Below are 23123 nucleotides of genomic sequence, written 5' to 3'. Positions count from 1 at the left end.
CGCGATTTTACATAGGGAACAATGTTAAATGGGCCAATGGCCCCGATTTTTGATTGTATAGGCACCCTAATGGGTAATGTGTATGTTAAATGCCCCCCCATTGTTAGCGCCACCCCCCGATCAATGCCAACCTGAAGCGTGGCGAGCATAGCGGCGGTACCTTTTCATACCCCCACTATCCACGTCGGCGTGGAGTTGATATTATATAGTGTGGCGAGCTAGGGGGGGTATGAAAAGGTCAGAGGACGCGTACCGCCGCCCCTCGCGGGCTCGCTGCGCTCGCCACGCTTCGGGTTGGCGTTGATCGTGGGGTGGCGTTAATAATGGGGGGGGCATTTCACCCATGGGTATACAATGAAAATTGGGGTCTGGGGGGGGCATTTTACATTGGGCCCAATGTAAAATCGGGTCTCAGGGACCATTTTACATTGATTCCAATGTAAAAATCGCGTCGATCGCATCGCATGCGATTTGGTTGCATGCGATGCGATCGACGTGATTTTTGGGGTCCCGATGGATGCAATTAAAATCACTGCCGCCGTACTAGAAAACAAGTACCGTCAACTGCATCCTCACCTTAGTTTTTAGAAGCTTCAGTACATTTACCCCAGACAGTCATGTTTTATATAGTACAGCCAGACCGACGCGTTCCATCCTGCACTGACTGTTCTCCCAGCACAGTGTGATCCTGGCAGTAGATCACAGCAGAAGTCCCTCCCTGGGGATGTGGCTCTCCAATTGTCACATGAAACGTGTGGCAGGACACATTGGGGCTTTCTTATCATTAAATATGTGAGGGATATTTACTGGGAATTTTTTTTTTTTCTGTTGTGGTTCCTTCACTTTCAGCAGCAGCTGCAGCCCTCATATGTTTCTATGGGGAATGCAAGGCATGCTGGGATATGTAGTTTTACAACTGCTCGCATGGCACACATTTGGGGTAGTATATGGCCTGAATTAGAGTTAGAGTGGGAGAGCAGCACCCTGCACTATACAGTGCCAAGATAACGATCATTGCATGGGGGGTGCAAGGCTACAAATACCCAATTCAAAACAAAAGGCGTCATCAGGTCCCCTTGGTCCACCTACTTGTGGCCAGCTGAAGGGTGGGGGGGGGGGGGGCTGGAGGGGACTGCGGGGACTAGTCCACATTTCTGGGGGGCCAGGAGCGCAACCCGGTTTCCAGTTCTGGGGAGATAGGCAAGTATTAACCCTGCGTTGCCTTGATTCCTCTATCTCTCTGGATAACAGCGTGGATAAGCTGTCTGCTGTATGGACTATCCGCCATTCTCACACACCTGCTGAGCACCCAGCCTCTCAGCGCGTTTCACCATACTCTGCTGCTATGTCGCGGCCTCAGGTCACTAGACTACCTGGCCTCCACGTGTACGGCCCACGGGTGTGGATTTAACGTTGGCAGTGTCTTGATGGGCAGTCAATAGGCTGGCACCAGATGGTCGACAGTCAGTAGGACGACAGGGACAAAAGGTTGACAGTTAAATGGTCGTTATGGACTTATGTTGACAGGGTCTAATGATCAACATGCTAATGGTGGATGCAAAATGTTATTTTAACCCTAATTCTAGTGCTTAACCCTCCCATTGTTGCCTAAATCTAAACCTACCCCTGGTGCCTAACCCTCCCCTTGGCCCAGATGTATCAAGCTTCAAAAGTGATAAAATGGAGTGATAAACCAGCAACCAATCAGCTCCTACCTGTCATTTTTCAAACCCAGCCTGTAAGATGGCAGCTAGGAGCTGATTGGCTGGTTGTTTATCACTCTCCGTTTTATCACTTTGTGAAGCTTGATACATCTGGCCCCTTGTGCTTTACTAACCCTGGTGCCTAACTCTAACCCTGGTGCCTAACTCTAACCCTGGTGCCTAACTCTAACCCTGGTGCCTAACTCTAACCCTGGTGTCTAACCCTCCCCTGGTGCCTGTCGACCTTAAGACCCTGTCAATCTATTTATTTTGTGTGTGTCCTAATTTATTCCTACATTACAGTGGAAAAATAAAGTTTATCAGTATTTGTTCGCTTCATGCAAAAGCAGTCAGTATTCACTCTGCACGCAACAATATATATATATGTATATATATATAATAGACGGCGGTGTCAGCCCGGCACTCGTCCTTCAATGTATCAACTGCCACTGGTGCTTTCCCGGAGGGATGGATAGATGTCGACTATGAACAGAGGCGGCACTCGGCGGACTTGGTGAAAAGACTTTATATCACAAAAGGTGTCTCCAACGTTTTTGGAGCAAACGTACACCTTGAAAAAGGAGACACCTTTTATGATATAAAGTTTTTTTCACCAAGTCCGCCGAGTGCCGCCTCTGTTCATAGTCGACATCTATATATATATATATACATATATATATATATATATATATATATATATATATATATATATATATATACAGTATATATAAATAAGCCTTGCATTGCAGTATGCTTTGTTTCAGAAGCAAATTTTCATTTTCTGATTTGCTCCCAACTTCGGTGCAAAGATCCTAAGGTGCTAAACCAGACTCTTCATCAAGACTCTCGGGTTTATTGTCGTACAGATTGGGCTCTTATCCGGTGAGCCACTTCTTATGCAAATCTGCCTGATCATATTGGAACAGTTAGTGCATTGTTGTTTGTCTTCTATATTTAGTGCAAGCTATTATTATTCCTTCTCTTGTGCTGTGCGCAATGACAAGGCTCTGGTGGTAATTCTCAGTACTGAAATATGATGCCCACTCAATAGAGTGCAGAGACCCTAAGCAAGCAAACATCTGGCAGACCTCCGAGACCTCTACCCGCCAGCACAGTTGGTCTTTAGACTGGAGACTGATGGAGTCTTGACAGCTCAGCCTTAAACAGCGCAACATTTAACCTTCTAGATGGTGCTGATCTCATAAAGGCTGAAAGTTGGAATTTAACGAGGTGTGACTTGAGGGAAGTGGACCAATCAGACAGTGCTGAGTGGGATGTGTGGTTTCTCCAGCTATCAGTGCACAGCTTATTTGTCATGTAGTCAAAATGTAGACATTTATACTGTCGACAGTTATGAGGTCAACATTGAACATGTCGGCATGTGCAGAATTTTGACAATGTTCGATGTTGATAGGTGAAATGCAGATATTCTGCATGGACCGGCAGCGAAGGGTTAGGCTAGGCGTGATTATCGATGCAAGAGCCGCTGGATCTGGTAGAAGTTCTCCTCAGTTGGCTGCTGGACCTGGAAGACATGCCTGGAGCCGACGGACCAGGTAAGTCGCTGTGTTTTGTCGTGTCGACATGAATGACGACATTACAAGCACATACCTCCCAATATTGAGGAGGTACGAAGAGGGATGCTGTCATGTGCTGGGTGTGGCCTAGTGGTAAGGGACACAGCTGTGGGGGCATGCTGTGGCACAGTGTCTATTCAAGGGTGACAGGGTGGGACCCCCAACTGTTGTGGGACACTGTTGAACCTGGGCGGAATGCAGGAACGTCCCCAAAAAACGGGACATTCTCATGGAACCGGGACAGTTGGGAGGTATGCAAGCATGTCAACAATATCACCAGGATGACATTCTTAGGTCAAAATGTACAAAAAAAAAGACGGAATTCCCACAAGGTGCTCTCAAGAGGTGGCTGCCGGTCAGCAATGGGTACCAATAGGGTGATCCCTTACACCCCAAACAGAAGGTACCCCTACTTACTGGTGCCTCTACACTTCACAATAACAATTGTTCACAATTAAGTAAAAAAATATGTTAATTATAGATAATCCTTCATAGGGCACCAAGGTACTGTAGTTATCATATTGTTTGCACGGTCTTCATTCCATGATCCTCATACGCAGTAAGATAATAACATAGGGCCTTATTCGGGTCGGTGCGGTTATATCCGCGTGCGTTCGGCCCGCCGATGTTTTGTGTCTGCGCATGTGCAGAGGCGTCTCTGCGCATGTGCGAGTGGGGCGTACGGCTAAATCCCGCATGATATGTGAACACTCCGAACAGGGGGTGGAGAGGGGCGTGAAGGGCTATTTGGGCTCATTACCATATGCATACGCCCCGTGTTTCATGGGTGTTCCCATGCAAACGCTGGGCATACGTATGGTAATGCAATCGTGACGCACGTGTAGGGGGCGGACATATGACATTGCCGGATGTCAGCTGCCCGCCCAGATCCCTGCTTTTGCACGGAAAAATGTCCGTGTGGTCTGAGGTTGCGGGAGCTGGTGGACCACTCGGTCCTGCATTCGATGGTCTGCGACCATCGAATGATGGGGGAGGTTCCCTGAGATGGAGGAGGCGTATTCCGTGAAAAATACACGTGCGGTCCGTTCGGCCAGCTTCTTACCGCGTACGGACGGAGTGAGCGATCCGTACGGAAGGCGGGGTTTAGGACGCACAGTCCTGGCCGCATATTCGGATCCGGCCGCACCGATCAGAATAAGGACCATAGTGTAACACAATTCAATACAATGACAATATAAAATACAACACACCTAAAGTCTTGTCGGACCAATCCTAAAATGGCTGGAAAAAGGAGCAGTAACCAGCTTCAGTGGAGAACTATGACATCAAATCGTTCTCAATAAAGCCAGAGATGTTAAATAGCCCCAACAGTGGTCTCTGGTAGATGTTACTATCACTCAGCAGTCCCACACTGGTCCTTCCGGTATAGGTGATGTAGTCCCCAAATACCCCAACGTGTTTCTACCGCTACTGAAGGATTTCTCACACCAAGCCTAAGGGCCAGATTCTCTAAGCTTCAAAGTGATAAAAATAAAGAGTGATAAACAGGCAGCCAATCAGCACCTGCCTGACATTTTTCAAACACAGTCTGTGACATGGCAGGCAGGAGGTGATTGGCTGGCTTTTTATCACTCTCCTTTATATCACTTCTGAAGCTTAGAGAATCTGGCCCTAAGGGAGGCCGCAGTAGCGGTAGAAACGCGTCGGTGTGTTTGGAGACTACATCACTTATACAGAGGATGCGGCCGACTACCGGACGGACCGGTGTGGGACTGCTGAGTGTTGTTATCAAACATTTACCAGAGACCACTGTGGTGACTACGTCGTGAGATACTCGTGTCAAGCTGACTGCTGGGAAAGTGAGAGCGCAGGCAATGGCTGCTTCCAGGGGATTTGCTGGTACCAATATATATACTTTCACGTATCTGTATTCTCTGCCTAAATATAGCCAAGTGCGTACAATCCCGATACGACGCACTTCACCTCAGACAAACCCTGTATGTTCTGTATTAGCTTAACCCCTCCTGTCATTTTTCAAATACAGCCAGTTAGGAGCTGATTGGCTGGTACTTTATCTCTCTCCAGGGACCAACCTCTCTCTTTCTCTCTCTCTTACTATGCTATGGGTAATATAATCCTTTGCATCCTTCCTGCCATTCATAGCGTTGTATATAGTGATGTATAGCTGGCAGATTCGTGAGGCCATTCATCTGGAAACTCAACTCCGAAAATGACTTTGACCTGTCATACAACAGATGTTATTACCTTTCCCTGAATGCCACAAACCCCGGAATACTTATAAAATCCTTACATTTCCCCTTCCAGTGGGCTGGGAGGGAGACCATATATTATGCATCCCAACCAGGGCCATCTTAACATTAGCCGGGGCCCCTGGGCAAAATAATTCACTGGGGCCCCCCACACCTACGTGCAGACAGCAGCATCCAGGCAGCGGCGGCTGGGAGCTTGTAGTGATATTTGCCGGGTGGGAAGCGCTGCTGAATTTGAAAAGACTGGCCGGACGCTGATTGGCTGAGAGATTTCAGGCAATTGGCGTCCAGCCAGTCTTTTCAAATTCAGCAGCACTTCCTTCCAGCCCCTCCGCCGAAAAATAGCAATAATTAAAAGCTTCCAGCCTGCGCTGCCCGCCACCCGCCACTGCAGCCTCAGCAGCTCCCCGGGACAGTGCCGTGTTGCCTATTGGGGTGGGTCCCTAGAATCCTTAGGACCCCGCCCCCCAACAATCAGGAGACTCGAAAACATATTGAGAGAGTAGGTAAGCATTAACTCACTCAATGCCACATACCGTGGGGGAAATGTATCACAGTTTTAGCTATTTCAAACTCATTACATATAATATATGGTGCCCTAGCCAATCAGTCCCAACTGTCAGTTTTCAATCACATGACAGCTGAAGCTGGTTGGCTGGAGAACCATTTATCATACACAATGAGTTTTAAATAGCTCACTCATTGATAAATGGCATAGCCATGTATTTCTAGCGCTATAATAATGACTTTTTACTGAATACGACCCTGTAATAATAATGGGGGTGGCTCTTGGGTTGCTCAGATTGTCCACTAGAACTAAGTTACTGAGGCCAGTGAATCTGTCGCAGTCGCTAGCTTTGGGACGTCTCCAAAATAAGGAGATGTTATGCTTCTGTTTTCGTTAATGCTCCCCGTCACCCCCTCCAGACCCTAGGGGGCACTATCTCTGTTGCTTCCAAGGAAGGATAGCACCTCCAACCACATCTGCTTCAAGCCCATTGTCTTTAGATACAAACATAAAAATACTCTGTTGTTGCAACTATATCCAACACACACCCCAGCACAGCTTACCCATGTCGTATCCAAGGGTGACATAAATACCAGTAAAATGCGCAGAAGGAAGACAGGGCTATAAATCATGTATACAAACCAGTAAGTGACACATGGCGGATGGCAAAAGACCCATTTAAAAGTTAGAGCAGGTAATCTAGGGTATAGGTAAAGACCAGACCCGGACAAGACCCCGGAATGCCGAATCGGACAAAATCTGCAGAGAGCAAGGGCTATTTCACACGCTCCGGCTCCTGCCTGGCGGTGAAACCCCGCATGGCGAAAAAGCCGTGCCGCACACCGTAGTTAATAAGGGACACAATTGTGTCCATTCACACAGGACGGCCACTGCCCAGCAGTGTTCCCTCTAAGCTGTGCGCGCGTGCGCGCGCACACACCTCGACGAGCGTGCGCACAGACATTACAACAGAGCGCACAAAGCAGCAGTGGTCCCTTTTTGCATTTGTGGACTCAATTAATGTGTGTTTCACCCATTAACTACATTGTGTGTCGTGTTTTGAATGTTTAAATGTTTAATATAATTTTGAAGTAAAGTTAAAACAAATGCTGAATGTCATTTTCCAGTTATATATGTGACGCACAAAAATTTTAATTTCCTTCCAAAGTTGCACAGCCAAAATCTTTTGCCGCACACAGCCTTCATAAAATTAGAGGGAACATTGCTGCCCAGCCGCCCGGTTGCAGCCAGATCCCACCACTGGAAGTGACGGCTGCCGGGCTGTGGCCATCCCCTCCATTCAAAACTCCTGAGTGCTGCACGGCTTCTTGGCAGTTCCGAATTTCCCATTAGGCACGTGCTTGGGGGCGGCACTTGGATGCTTGTGATAGTACTGTCACCCTGAAATATACCAGTAAGTGCAAAATATACACTGTACTGTACCATATTCCATCTTAAATAGAGTGTAAATGGATAGGACATGCAGATACTGCCCCTGTAAAATGTCCTATATAGTAAATATGTATTCATAATTGAAGAACATGTCACAGTTAGTGCCTTTTTTTAAATTAATCCATTAAATTGGCTATTATCAAATGAGGGCTTCAATAAATCAATAAAAATAATACAATTAGGCGGGGGGGGGGAGCCGTTATTGTTGTGCCTAGGGGTGCCATCACCCCTAAATCCGCCCCTGCTTCTTGGCAGTGCGGGGTTTCGCCACCCGCCAGGAGCCGGAGCATGTGAAATAGCCCCAAGAGAGAGCAAGTAGTATCTGGTCCAGGGAGAGGAGGAGGGAGAGCATAAAGCCTCCCTGTATGGTCCGGCCATGTAGCAAAAGCCGGAACAGTCCGGACCACATGGGGAGGCTGTAATCTCCCCTTCCCCATGTCCCTGGTGTCTATCACAGGCATCCCCCCCGGACAAGACACCCCTGGACAGGATTCCCCCGGACCGGTCATTACAAGCTCCAGAATGCAGAGTTTGTTGTCCGGGCCGGCGTTCCGGAGACTTGTCCGGGTCCGGTTTTTACTGAGTGCACTTGTTGGACTATGTCAGTGAATAATTGAGGCCATTGATTTTCTTTACAAGGGTTTTATAATGATATACATATATCATGTGTTGTGTTTAGTTGCACATGGTTTCCGCCTGTGTAAGCTTCGCCTGTGGGCCCATAACTACTATACGCCCCACAGGAACAGGCGGCTGTAATCATCCCATATATATATGTGGTGTTTATTTATGGTATAAATGTTTATGCTGCACATGGCGCAGGATCAGCAGTGGCCTCATAGCGGGATTTCCTGGCGGGCCATTTATCCTCCAGCCTGACATTGCGTCTCTGGAAGGAGTTGGGGGGGTCGTTACCCCGATACCATCTGCAACAGCTGCAGGAACAGAGCCAGCTGGCGGTAATCAGATCATTGGAAGGTTTAATGCAGAGCTGTAGCCTCCACTGTCTGCAATGGGGAATTTTAGGAGGGTCAAACGGGGTTGGAGACTTAAATCCCCACCTCTCTCTCTCTCTCTCTCTCTCTCTTCCTCTCTTTTTTAAGTCCCTCTGCGCTGCTTCTAGACACATGGAACCAATAACTATCCTATACCATCCTCCTGTACAGGCCTGGGACATATCTGATGTCACCTCCTGTTGGTGTCAAAGTAAATTACGGTCTGTTCCATTGTTTTAAACATCTGAACATCAGGATGCGGATGAAAGGTTGACAGCAGTTAGGTCGGCAGTTAGGTTAACACCATAGACAAAAGTTTGACAAGAGCAAAAAATCTTGATACAGCTATTGCCGACACATGACATGGTGTTTTTCATGTTTTTTTTCTTTCATTTTTGGGACTTCTTCCTACCTTACCATCCACACAGACCAGAAATGAGGAACCTTCGTCCCTCCAACAGCTGTTGAACTAAACATCCCAGCATGCCCTGCAACAGATTTAGCATGGCCAAATAGCAAAACTGTAGCAGGGCATCCTGGGATGTGTAGTTCAACAACAGCTGGAGGGCCGAAGGCTCCCCATTCCTGACATAGACAGTTATAGTAGAGCGGGGGCGCCGGGCTGAAGTATATAGTGTTATCACATACCGGTAGACTTACACCCATTACCCAGAATCTTCCTCTGTGTTTTCCCGACTCATTAGGAAAAGGGTAGATGTGGGGCGAGCCAATCAGGAGGCAGCCACAGGGCATCAGAACAAAACCATTGAGGGTGAGCAAAACATTGCCAACGTCCCATCGAGGGTACAACTACTGCCCACTGGAACAAAACCATTGATGGTTCCGATGTTTTCATTATTGGGTTCCCATCCCTTCCATGAATACTGAATGTATGCGGTAGAACAGGTGGTGTGTTAGAGAACCACTAGGTCACCTGTGAGCTCGGCCAATGGCACATGCTCAGTAAATCAGCCTTCATTTTCATTATTGCCACCTTTAGTTCCACTCACAACTGAGTTTTAGGTTTAGTTTTTCTTCAATAGAAAATATTAACCAACCAATGGCCATTATGATGAACGCTTAGGTATCTTTGTATATTATTTCAAATGTCCCCACTCGCAAAAGCGGTTGGTATAATCTATACTTATGAACGTGTACTTGAACTGGAACAGCGGGCTGTGACCAAATCAGGATATGGGGGTACCTAGCATTGAGCAACAATAGACTGCCCTGTATTCCCGTACAAACATCAGCTACTGGGCACAAGAAATCATGGCAGTGTCTCCCCCCCTCCCCATAACACACATACGTTTTCCTTTGTGGCAGAGTGAAGTCGCAGGCTTGCAACCACCTATAGGAGAAGGTGTGTTTGTTAGACATTACCCCCCCCCCCCCCCCCCCCCCGAATTCGCCACTGCATTAAACAGAACATCTCACGCACCTTTAGAAGCTGGATGGGAGACCTGCCCAGGAATACCAGGGGCCAAATGTAATCGGGTACAAGAATCAGAAAGTGAGAGATTTCGTGAGAGTTTACCCATTTTTGTTTTAAAGCGGCAATCAATTTCACCCTGGTTTTTCAGTGTAAAGCTTTTAAAAAAAAAAAGGTCAACTCTCCCAAAATCTCTCACTTTCTGATTCTTACAATTCTTACATTTGACCCTAGGTGCGATTAGTACTGCACATGACAGATCTCCCAAAGTCCTTTGCGACCCTTTGCCTTTAAAACGATCAACGCTTTGAATATGGTGGATAAATTGCCTAAAAAACCTCAAGAATTCAATTGCCGTGGCAACGGCAATTCCCACACTTTGCCAACTGAATTCCACCCATAGTGTTGGCTATATTTAAAAGGAGTATCTAATATTGGTCAACATCCCACTTTATTGTGTTTGTTACTAAGGGTCCAGTAGATAGAAGGAAATGAAATATTCCACAGCAGTAGGTGTGTAATATATAAGCGGCACGAGATAGGAAGAACAGTCATCCAATCAGGTGGCAGGTACAGTAAACACCCCCTTATCCTATTGAATTCGAATCTATTGTTCTCTAAGCATCTTCTTGTAAAACAATGTGGCTTTCACGAATGCATTATGGCCCAAATGAATGTGACCATGCAATTATTAATTATATTATCATTTATCATATCATTTAATTGTCATTACAATGTATATTACAATGACACTTTTCCTGTGATTAGCCTCTTACGGGCACGCTTTAGATTTAAGCAGGGATCCGGAAGAGGGGAGCACATTTTGGAGAACGGATGCTAAGTTGAGCTGACAGCGTCGGCCTTAATTTTTAAACCAATACTTCGGATCAAAGTTAAAACAACTTTGTAAAATAAATGGGCCGTAAATCCCTAAAGAATGCAGAGTAATCCGCCTGCCGGCGCTGGAGGGTGGACACAGCAAGTGCTCCGTCCATGCAGATGTACAGACAGCAGGCTTATAGCAGCGGTAAACCGTTACGGGATCAGGCTGGGGATGAGAACAATGTCCACCTGCCACTGACTGGGGGGGGGGGAGGGGGGAGAGCATGCTTACGGCAGGTATGGGAGAAAGGGTGAACAAATATTAGGGGTCTTTTAACTAAAGTCCCGTACACACGGGGGAGATATATTGCCGGGTGGTGCCGCAGAGGTAATCAGCTGGTCGCAGGAGCAAGAAAACGGGAGCGCGCACCCGGCAAATTAATAGCCGGGGCACACTCCCATCACTGGCAATATGGTCGCCTGCGACCATATTACCAGCGATTTCAGCCCCTATCGCCCCCGTGTGTACACAGCTTAAGCCCTGGCAAGAGATAAAGTGGACAGAGATAAAGTGCCACTACCAGCCAATCGGCTCCTCAATGTCATTTTTCAAATGCAAGTCTGTAACATGGCAGTTAGGGGCTGATTGGCTGTTACTTTATCCATACCTCCCAACTGTTGGATTGATGGAGAGGTGAGTATAATTTAATGGGTGCTTGGTCTGTGGCCCCCCTTGAACCTAGGAGCCCTCTCCACTCTTTTTACCCCACCCCTGAGGAGAGCGTTACATATTGGGCCCCATTAGCTGTGCTCAGAGGGAAAATTGCTCGGCCTACATGCTACAGTTGTGACATGCTATAGTGGGCGTAGGCTGCTGCCTTGGAGGCAGATCAGATAAAAGAAATAGCTATTTCCAGCCAATGTAATATGATTATAGTCTATGGAACATTGCCAATGATCCCTGCAGCTTTCCTAGAAGATGGCTCAGTACAGTGTGAGAAGAGGCACGTGCACAGATTTGCTTTAAGGAGATACTGTACTAAAAGTTTATTTGCTTTTGTCTGTGTCCCCCTCCTCCAGCATTACCTACCCATGCTGCGTGTCTGCTCTGTGTATGGTGCAGATCTGCAGTTTTTACCCGATTCCGATGGATCAGAGATAGAAAATCGGGTCACCCTCCCGGCCCCCCGGAAAGATGGGCAACCCTCCCCGATTCTGGGGGACCCCTGCTCCCCCCCCCCCCCCCCTGATTGCGGCTTCCCCCACCCCAGCCTCAGCATTTAATTTGCCTTTTCTGACGATCTCCGGAGAGGGGGCGGGGCCAAAGTATCATGATCGCGTCGTTTAGCCCCGCCCCTCCACGGAGATCGTCAAATTGAGGCACTTTTCTTCATGGGGCGGGGCTTAATGATGTCACATTTAAGCCCCGCCCCCCGAACGCCTGCTGAAAGTCTCCTCTCCAGGCTTCTCCCGGAGATGAACTCTCTGAAGTCGGCAACCCTGAGATAGAAATGAGGGGAAAAGTGGGCAAATCGCATGTGTTTGATATCCGATCCGACGACTATAGGCTTCTGGTAGCTTTGGAGTAAGCCTTTTGCATTCATTGCATGAGAGATGTAGATGCATGGGGAGAAACGTAATGTCTGACGGACAGGGCAAAAAGAAATAAGTGTGCGCTACCTATTTATTAATCCGAGATGTTTCTTCAGCTGGGACAGGGCCAGGGCCTGATCAACCAATAGGCTGCAGCCTGAAGCTCTGGGTACTGGGAGCAGGGCAGATGAGAGGAATGCCGGGCCCCGGCAATGTTTGGGGGCGTGGCCTAAGTGTGGGAGGTGTGGCCATCTCCCACGTTTAGACCACTCCCCAAAATGTTGGGGTGAAAGAAAACTCGAAACTCAGCAGCAGCAGCAACACACACCTACAGCATGTGCTGTGCGGACAGCAGGCTCAGCATAAGCTCTCACACTGTAGTGTGTACTGTTGTTGATGCCTGGGAGGGATGGAGGGGTCAGACCAGGGCCTGCGGGGCCCCTCCAGCAAGCCTGGGCCCGGATAATTAGTACCCGCTCCCCCCCCCCCCCCTTAGGCTTCCCTGACTGGGAGGGCCGGCACAATAAACTCTACAGCTGTACCTACTTCTGGAAGCTGCATGGGGTGGGGGGGGGGGGGCAGTCTGTCAGAGAGAGACAGTGCACCCAGAAGTGCCGATTCCGGGAACGCTGGTGCACTCTGAGCAGTAATCCCCTGACAATGAGCATGTAACTCCCCTGGCAATGAGCATGTAACCACCTGGCAACGAGCATGTAACTCCCCTGGCAATGAGCAAGAAATCACTGGCAACGAGCATGTAACTCCCCGGTACTCTTTACCTAGCACGGCGCCCACAATTTTGATCGTGGGCATCGCAGGTAAAAAAATCGCGGGCATCGCGGGCATTGAATGCACTAAAAATCGGGTGCGACGCGATGCCCGCGATTTCCCATAGGGAACAATGTTAAATGTCTCAATTGACCCGATTTTCCTGTTCAATGCCTCAATTGACCCGATTTTTCCATAGGAAACAATGTTAAATGGCCCACAGAGGCCAAATAGTCACCCTGAAGTGTGAAATGGCCCCCACAATTGTTAACGCGAGGGGCGGCGGTACGCGTCCTACGACCTTTTCATACCCCCACTATCCACGTCGGCGTGGAGTTGAGAATAGAATAGTGTGGCGAGCCACCGAGCCCGAAACGTGGCGAGCGCAGCGAGCCCCGCGAGGGGACGCGGATACCTTCACAGGTAAACGCGTCCCTTCGCGGGCTTCACAGGTATCCGCGTCCCCTCGCAGGGCTCGCTGCGCTCGCCACGCTTCGGGTTGACGTTGATCGTGGGGTGGCGTTAACAAGTGTGGGGGCCATTTCACACTTCAGGGTGCCTATTTGGCCTCTGTGGCCCATTTAACATAGTTTCCTATGGAAAAATCGGGTCAATTGAGGCATTGAACAGGAAACTCGGGTCAATTGAGACATTTAACATTGTTCCCTATGGGAAATCGCGAGCATCGCGTCGGTCGCGTCGCACCCAATTTTTTAGTGCATTCAATGCCCGCGATGGCCGCGATGGGCGCCGTGCTAAGTAAAGAGTAGCAACTCCCCTGTCAATGAGCATGTAACCCCCTGGCAACAAGCAAGAAACCCCATGGCAATGAGCCAGATCCCCTAGTAACGAACATGTAACCCCAGGCAATGAGCAAATAAACCCTGACAAAAAGCATGTAACCCCAGGCAACAAGCATATGTCACCCCAGGCAACGAGCACTTTATCCCTGGTAACGAGCACAAAATCCCTTTCAACAAGCACGTAGGTAAGAAAAAAGATATCGACATTGACAACAAACAAAAGTGAAACACTCACGTTGCCCTTTTTCTTGTGTCAACCTTTATCCCATGTGCATGTCAATCTTTTGGGGTCAACCTAGACATTGTCAACTTGATTACTGTCAACCATATGAGCCACACCTGCTTTCCCCTATCACCATAGATCTGTACGTGATCTCTAGGTTTTATATTGCTGGATAATGCCAACATAATATAACCGTACCCTCTGAGCAGCAATGGGGACTGACATCCCCACTGAGTCACATCGCTGTAGCAGAGGTGCTGGGAATATGCTGGGACCCTGGCTTGATAACTTGCATCAGTTATGCTCATATTATTAATAAATAGACCTCAGTGGTTCACTGCCAGTTATTGCTCACAGAACCTTTGGTCATCTCAGCAGTGCCTCTCACCTCACTGCCCCTGCCGTACCTCAGGAGTGCTTCAGCGATGTCTCTGTATCTGGCTGCCCTGGCATCATATTGGCAGTGCCTCCCATCACATTACTCCTGCAGCATCTCACCAGTGCCTTTACAAACTAGAGGTAATGATGTGATTTGTCTGATTTTATTCATTGATGCGCTATACTTGCTGTCATCTTTGTTACCCCCATCTGGGTGGAACAGTGAATTGAATGGTGGCCATGGAGGGGGGGGGGGCTTGCTGACAGTTTCCTCTCCGGGCTTCTCCTGGAGAGGAGACTTTAAAAGTAGGCCACACTGGTCAACCTAATTTATGTGTCAACTTAAGCCCTGTCGATCTTTAGTGGTTGACCTAATGTATGACGAGTTTTATAGTGTCGACCTAGCAACCGTATCCCCCCCAGTAGCTACGCTCTCTGCTTCCCATCAGTGTAGATGTGCCGTGAGTGTTCTCTAGCTTCGCAGGAAGCTGCTGTCTGCTCCCAGTGGGCTGCTCTGACTTACAGTGTGATGTATAACACATGTTACGGCCTCTAGTCTGTGCCAGACAAAACAGAGGTGGAATTAGCAAAGAGTCTATATAGCGGTGCTGGGATCTGCAGGAAACGGTGGAGGATTGTTCTGTATTCAGATGTTGGCCTGGAATCAGCAAGCCCGGTACCGGGGACGTATCTATAGATAATGGGTGCAGGGTGCCAGATCCGGATCCGCCCTGCACCCACAAGTATTATATCTGCCAGGGGGAGACATAGGGGGGTCACTTGCAGAGGATTGTGGGCCAGCCCCATGTACTGGCAGTTGTGGGAAGTATGTTACATGAACTATGGAAGACACTGTGTAATACAGCGCGCCTCCTATTACACGCGCAGCGCGGCGCATTAATGCGAGTATAATGACTTTGGCACAGAACTATGTATGTGTAGGGCTTCCATGTGCCTGGGATTTCTGCGGTCAGTATGGGTTTGTTCCCTGCGGTGTGTATTTTCCTGGAATCCCAGCTCCTGAGTCCTGACACTTCTGGATTATTGGGATAAGGTCACATAGAATCCGAGAACTGTTCCCAAAGGGAAGCCAGAGGTTGCGTTATAATCTGTAACATGGAACCTCTCATTCATTTATCTGTTTATTTATAAACACCTTCGGATGATAGGTGCATTTCTCACTAGAGATGTGCAGGCTCTGATTTACTCTGATTTCAAAGCAGGATCTGAAGCTGTGTACACATGGGGGACGATAGGGGCTGAAATTGCTGTAAATATGGTCGCTGGCGACCATATTGCCAGTGATGGGAGTATGCCCCAGCGATAAACCGTTTTCAGCCCCGTTCTAATCGCTCCTGCGACCAGCTGATTACTTCTGCGGCACCACCGGCAGAGATTCCCTTTCATCAGCGACCATCTCTGGTCGCTGATGAAGAGGAGAAACTGAGCAATATATCTCCCCTGTGTGTACGCACCTTTATTGTCTATCAACTGTCAACAACTGTCATGTGATTTGGGATAGCCAATAAGATCCTGCTCTGAAATCACAGTAAATCAGAGCCTGCACATCTATATTTCTCACAATATAAACGAAGGGTCTGATTCAGCAGCGCTCGGTATGGAATGATTCGGTATGGAATGAATACGTTGCAGGTGTGTGCATGCGTATAGGCCTAGATACACATGTGCAGACCCGCCGTGGGAACACCTTCGACGACTATAACAGTCTCCAAGGCGTTCACACAGAGAGGGCAGACAGGGTGGGCGTGCCCAACAAAAATACTGGGCGTCCCCATGCAAATGCAGGTGTGGCGAAGCCTGCAGGGGGCGGGCAGCTGACATCACATGACGTCGTTCTTGGGTGGACCCTCAGTGTTTCATTGGTGTGCCCACAAAGGCGATGGACGCACACATAGAAACTCTGGGCAGGCCCCAGCGAGCGCAGGCATTGCCTGCTCAGGGCGGATGCATGATGTCAGCACCCGCCCCCATTTCACGTTGATCTGTGCAGCCGCTGAGTGACACCAGGGTCACGCGGCGGGTACAGGCGCCGGGTAGAGGAGAAAAATAAAGCATTCAATGGTCAGTAACAATCAAATGATTTATTCTCTGTATGGGCGCTTGCAAACAGATTTTTACCCATACACATACATTCGTGGCCCTCCGCAGGGGCTTGCATGGTAGTGGTGGTTGTGGGGGGGGGGGGGGGGCAACGTTATCCTGCTCACTAAGGCTACACACCCAGCCTAGTGAGCAGGACTGAACCGTCCCCATAGTAATGTCCTGGGCTGTATCTGCCTACAATGCATGTTGTTGTTTGTTACGGTGGATTTTGCCACCCTTGCCTGCCACCATACTGTACTCTACTCATAGATTATTATTGTTGTTGTAGTTTTTATAAGTTTCTTATATGTTTTCCTTTCACCCAAAACACAGAATGGATGAGAATTATAATCTCCTTCCCCACGGAGTAAATTTCCAGGACGCCATCTTCCCCAACACACAAGAGAACAACCGCGTGTTTTCCAGCCTCTTCCAGTTCTCCAACTGCGTCATCGGCACCGATCCACAGATCTACTCGCCAGACTGGGAAGCGCAGGAGGACAGCAGGGTGAGAGACGAGGCCTAGTCCTGATTTATCTCTGTGGCCCTGTTTCCTCTCTGTATTTTTTTTCTATTTTGCTTTCAGATTTGTCTTTGTCTTGCCTAACCCTCAGTTCAGCTCCCACTATGGGCCTGATTCAGACCAGTTATCAAGGATGTCATTTTTCCAGATGGACAAAACCATGCTGCACTGCAGGTGGGGAAGATGTAACATGTGCAGAGAGAGTTAGTTTTGGGTGGGGTGTGTGCTACAAACTGATATCTAAATTCCAGTGTAAAAATAAAGCAGCCAGTATTTACCCTGCACAGAAACAAAATAACTCACACAAATCTAATTCTCCCTGCACATGTTACATCTGCCCCACCTGCAGTGCACATGGTTTTGTCCATCTGCAAAAAATGCAGCCTTGTAAACAGGTCTGAATTACTGTAGGCCCTATAACAGGTGCTCCCTCCCCACCCACACTGGGGTGTTTATCACATTTTGCTGTGTAATAAAATGGAACCGTGATGGGAAGTTACAGTATTCTGACTAATCAACACAACATAATTAATCTTGTTGCCCAAAAAATGACCCAAATTAATTTAGAACACAAAACGTAAAATATGTAATTGCATTGTATATACACCCATATAATTATATATACCTTCTTCCAAGTCCGAGCACTCATGTAGACTGCACTGTGTACAGGAAGAGATAAATCTGCACTAAGAATATAAATCAGGCATTTGGCAAACTAAAATGATAAATCATACATTTAATGTAATTCCAGTAACATACACCATTATCAATAGGTCAAAAAATGAATAATTAAAAATGATTAAGAATGAATGTTAAAAGATATGCACAATGCAGGAACTTATTTAGAAGATAATGATACAGATTGTCACCCTTTATATCAGGGCTGGGCAATTGCGGCCCTCCAGATGTTGATGAACTACACATCCCAGCATGCCTTGCATCAGTTTCAGCATGGCCACATAGCAAAACTAATGCAAAGCATCCCGGGATGTGTAGTTCATCAACATCTGGAGGGCCGCAATTGCCCAGCACTGCTTTATATCCACCAGTACTAGGGAGGTCTGTGTAATTTCTTTGAATTTGGTGAGGCCCAGCAGGGCTGTCACCAGGAATCTTGGGTCCCGGGACTGATTTCCAGTCCCGGTGCAGGATGCCAGTGGCCAATTAGTATGCAGCACCGGCGGGTAAGCCAATCAGAGCCCGTGTAGCGGCAGCCACTCTGATTGGCTAACAGTACACGGGCTCTGATTAGCTCAAAAGACGGGGCAGCATTTTAATTGGCCACCGGCTTCCTGCATTGAAGAAGCCAGGTTGTGCTTCGGGACCTGCTGAGGACCGAGCGCAGTGCAGGCAACACACGCCGGAGGGTTGCTGTGGGTAAAATGAGCTGCCCAGGCCCTTCCAGAAGCCAGGGCCCGAGACAGCTGTACCCACAGCAACCCCCTGTCGGCGGCCCTGAGGCCCAGTAGATGAGTGAGGAGGGGTCTCTTCCACTTTGCTGTGTAGATAACCAGGTCTTTGAGGAGGTGGCGTGCCTCCAAGATGGAATTTTGCACCAAATTCAAAGAAATGACACGGACCTCCACAGTTCTGGTGGATATAAAGGGTGACTATCTGTATCATTATCTTCTACATAAGTCCCTGCATTAAGTGCATATCTGCAATTAACTATTAACATTCATTCTTAATCCTTTTTAATAATTAATTTTTTTACTTATTGATCATGATGCAGCAGGTTTTACTCTCATTTGCTTCATCCATTTCTCTTCTATCTGTGGAGCATCCCAATCCATGTGGACAGTCAGGATCCCTTTCATAACCTCTGTAGGACAATTTTCATCCAATGTTCTCCGACTTTCTAAAACAACTTGCTGACTTTCTTCCCCGTCTTCTTAAAACTTAACATATTTGCTCTAGTTTGCGGCAAATTAGGACCTTTCATCGTTCAAACTACCCATTCCGCAAAGAAAGTCATCCCTGGTGAAAGATTCCTCTTCCATATATTCTTGCAGCTGATGTGCGATTCGGTACAGAGGGCCTTGTTGGAGGAGGAAGAACGTTCAAAGACCTTGTCCCAAAAGGTCCGGTTTCTGGAGAAAGCCAATGCACATCTTCGAGAGAAGGTGAAGAACCTTAAGCGAGCCGTGCGGCAGGCAACGGTGGACAATAAGAAGGAAGTCCTCCTGACTAGGCGCCTCATGGATAAAGAAAAGAGCCTCACCGAGGAGGAAGAGGAGGACTCAAAGCCGACCAACCATAAGAAAATCATGGCCAAACCCACCAGGAAAGCAACGGGGAACAAGCTGGATAACCATCGGTTCTAAGCCTATGGAATGTCTTCTGTAGTAGGTCGGCGGCACTATACGGCACCGGATTTTAAAGAGCGAATGGGCAAAGACATTGGAACCTTTGATAAATCCGGTGCTGCGCTTTATTTGTGTAAAATGAATTGAGGTCAGTATTATTATGCCTGCAGTAAACTTTCATCACATATTTACAGTCTTCGGGGTATATTTACTATGCCGTGGTGGGTCAAGGCCTCATTCATCAGCAGATTTGAATGATAGTATTGAAATGGCAAAATTGAATGAATGCCAATGAAACCTGGTTTAACGTGAATTCTTATTAATAACATTCGGTGGCTTTGACAACTGTAAAAAGAGCTCTTCATCCAACTTCTAAGTATTTTATATCTTCTCAGACAACAGCAATGACTCTGGGACAGTGCCCAAGTTTCTGCTGTTTCCTGTGCCATCTTTGTGGAATCTTCCCTGGAAAAATGGTGCCCTGTCGACCTTAAGTGGTTGACCTAATGTATCTTAATCCTGCATAGTGTCGACCTAGTGACCATATACCAATGGGCAGCGTTACTGCATCCATGAATTTACACATCTATGCATATACCCCCATATTAGTTAATGGGCTACTTACATTAGCATAAGATTGCCACAACTACAGCCACTTTTCATGCAATTTAGAATCAGCCCCCGGCCCTAGGGGGAGATGCTCTAACATCTGCGCCCCCTTACCACCCCCTATTGCCGGCTACCACATTCATAATTATCGCATATGCACTAACATATGCGATAATTATGGCAAAGGACAGCTCTTGCGTTAAGAGCTGTCCTTTGCGGTGAGAGTCAGCGGGTCCCATGGGGACCTGGCGGCTCTCCCCTCCCTCCCTTACCCAGCGCTGCTGCGCCGGGCTCTCCTTCTCCCTGTGCCCGGAATAGGATCATAGTGCAGGTAAGGAGATGGTCACAGGTCCGGGCAGCACAGCTCTGTGCGGCAGGACACAGGTGAGGGGGTGGTCGGTGCGGGGAGGCGGGGGTCGGTGCGGGGCGGCGGTGGGTTTGCATTAGAAGCCCATAGGCTTCTATGCGGCATCGCCAGATTTTTCTGGTGATGGCCCCCACCACGGTAACCCGGTGGGGGAAGCTTAGAGCATCCAAAAATGCGGTAAAAACCCAGATAACGGTGTTTTTACTGCATTTTTAGTTTAGCGAATCTCCCCCCTAGTCTCCAACATTTTTACAAATGTCAGTATTAGAGATAGTGGGCCATATGCACTATGATTCAAAAATTATAAAATGGAGAGTGGTAAACAGCCAGCCAATCAGCTCCTGCCTGCCATGTCACAGACTGTGTTTGAAAAATGTCAGCCAGAAACCGATTGGCTGGTTGTTTATCACTCTCCATTTTATCACTTTTTGAAGCTTAGTGCACCCGGCCCTATGTGCTTACTGTTGAGTTGCATTTAAAGATACTTTGAGGTAAATTGACTAAAGCCTCTACAAATAAAAAGAGGTGATGTTGCCCATAGCAACCAATTGGATTCTGTCCATCCTTTTCTATTATTCAATCGAGAAATGATAGACAGAATCTTATTGGTTGCTATGGGCAACAGCACCTTTGTGGAAGCCTTAGCAAATTCACCCCTATTTGTGTGACTGTCATGTGTATGAATAGTTGCATTCCAATGTCTGTATTATATTGTACGCGTGTTAAGTTATGTACAATGAAGTGTGTCTGCAATCATTATCGTCATCAGTCAACCTTACATCTCAGATAACATATCAAGATCCATTTATCTCAATATCAGGCACATCTCAAAGGGGCAAATATGACTTGCCTTGCAGATAATGCCTAGGATTTATGGGAGTTTTATTTCAGGTGGGATATTGCTATGGGCAACCAATCAGATTATATCTATTATCTTCTAGAAGTTGCTAAATAAATAAGAACTAGATTCTGATTGGTTGCTAAGGGCAACATTCCTTCTGACCTTAGCAAGTCATTTTTCTGTTGGTTACGCCAATTTTGCAAAAAGCCAGATCCTTTTATCACACTCAAAAAAGTATTCAGGAGCAACCCTTAATTGGGCTCATTGATTGATTGAAGTGATTTTTTATATTTACAGTGCTTTTAAAACAGTAATGTATAGAAATATTCACAATTGATTAGAAATATAATATAGCTCCAAACGTTTTCATTGATACAGGAATATATAGCAATTAGTGTTAAATACATAAAGTTGGGTTAAAAAACAGACAAATGAGTAATAATGCATAAAATATATACATTCAAAAAATATATAGGTGTAGTATTCAGCAATAAATACAATAATTGCCAGTCAGGACAACTATAAGGTCGGACTGGCACACAGGGGTACAGGCATAACTAACTATATAAGGTCGGACTGGCACACAGGGGTACAGGCATAACTCCCAACATCTTGAGCGGGAGATTTGGGACCTCTCTCCTGAAAAGGGTCTCTGCAAAAAGGGGTGTGGCTTTGCATTAATGCCATAACACATGCCACACCCCCTGATTTCCATCACTATGGAAGCATTCTCAGAGCTCTGTGAGCTGCTGGCCATGCCCCCAGTCCATCTGTCTCCAGTGAATATTCACCCTGTTCTGTGTAGTAATGGAGACTCACAATTGCCCTCCCACCACAGAATACCACTGCCCGTGGATGGGACTGTCCCGTGAAAACCAAGACAGTTGGGAGATATGTAAATCCCCGATAGGCCCCACTGGTACGAATACACCACATGAATAGGTTACGTTATACTGCGCTGGACTATTGTGTATTCTCTATAGTGTTTTCTTATTGACCTGGAACATTATCATTCAGGCACTAATGGTAAGCCAAGCCTCTATGAGCCCCTACCATGGGTGAGTCCTTCATGTCCCAGGCTGACACTGTGTATTTACTGCATTGTCTTCTTTTTGCTACTCCTGTTACCAGTTATCAAATGGAATTTAACAGACGTGGATATCCGGAAGATTAGATCATATTACTGCAATTGGCCAATATTTAAGCAAAGCATTTCGCCGACGTGGTAATCCTTTGTTCTAGTGTCTTGGTTCTTAGTTATTTATAACATTTTCATATAACGCAAAACAGAACAGTGAATTCAAGTAATGTTGGCTATCAGAACGTGGTAAGACAAAGATAACTCAACACGAACAGTAAGTAATACCACATTGACAGCAAATACCAGCATGTACATGTCACATAACTGAGTTCAAAGGGTGAATGGGAATCAAAATAATAATGATAAAAAATATAGCTATCACATTCACTATGGCCCCTACACACGGAGCGATGTAGGGTCATCTAGTTAGATTGCTTAGAAAATGCCCTGAAATCTCCCCGTGTGTAGGACCCATAAGACTGAAAGTGATATTTAAGACCCCCTTATCTCTCTCTAGATTTTTCACTGGTGGGAAGCGTTCGGTACTGGTCCCAGTAACGTGGTTACACACTTCATCGTTTTAGATCAGCAACATGCACTAATATTGGCACGAATCTTCCCCCAGATGAGTTGCCTTGGATTTTGTAAGACTGTTATGAGCTTTTGTGAAGATTCCTATCCTGTTTGTTCTGTCGCCATATATTATTCACCCACACTAAATACAATATACTGTATACTTTATCCAATTATTCGCAAAGATATTCATCTTACCTTTCGGTCGTTTACATTGCAATCTTCATTTTTTTAT

At 47.1% G+C, this 23123-nt stretch overlaps 1 protein-coding gene across 1 annotated transcript in view; it reads left to right on the top strand.

Moving 5' to 3' along the window:
- Nucleotides 1-20413, top strand: part of LOC146025839 (coiled-coil domain-containing protein 3-like) — a 30360-nt gene extending 9947 nt beyond the window's left edge. The window contains exons 3-4 of the mRNA XM_083155942.1: nucleotides 16922-17096; nucleotides 19124-20413. Coding sequence (XP_083012068.1) covers nucleotides 16922-17096; nucleotides 19124-19435 — 487 coding nt within the window. The 3' untranslated portion in view covers nucleotides 19436-20413. The remainder of the gene's footprint in view (nucleotides 1-16921; nucleotides 17097-19123) is intronic.
- Nucleotides 20414-23123: the final 2710 nt, after the last annotated feature.

Source organism: Crinia signifera, chromosome 8, assembly GCF_055691185.1.
Source record: "Crinia signifera chromosome 8, ASM5569118v1, whole genome shotgun sequence".
In the NCBI taxonomy this organism is placed as follows: Eukaryota; Metazoa; Chordata; class Amphibia; order Anura; family Myobatrachidae; genus Crinia; species Crinia signifera.
The sequence above is the reverse complement of the archived record's forward strand: the minus strand, read 5'-3'. Positions and strand labels throughout refer to the sequence as shown.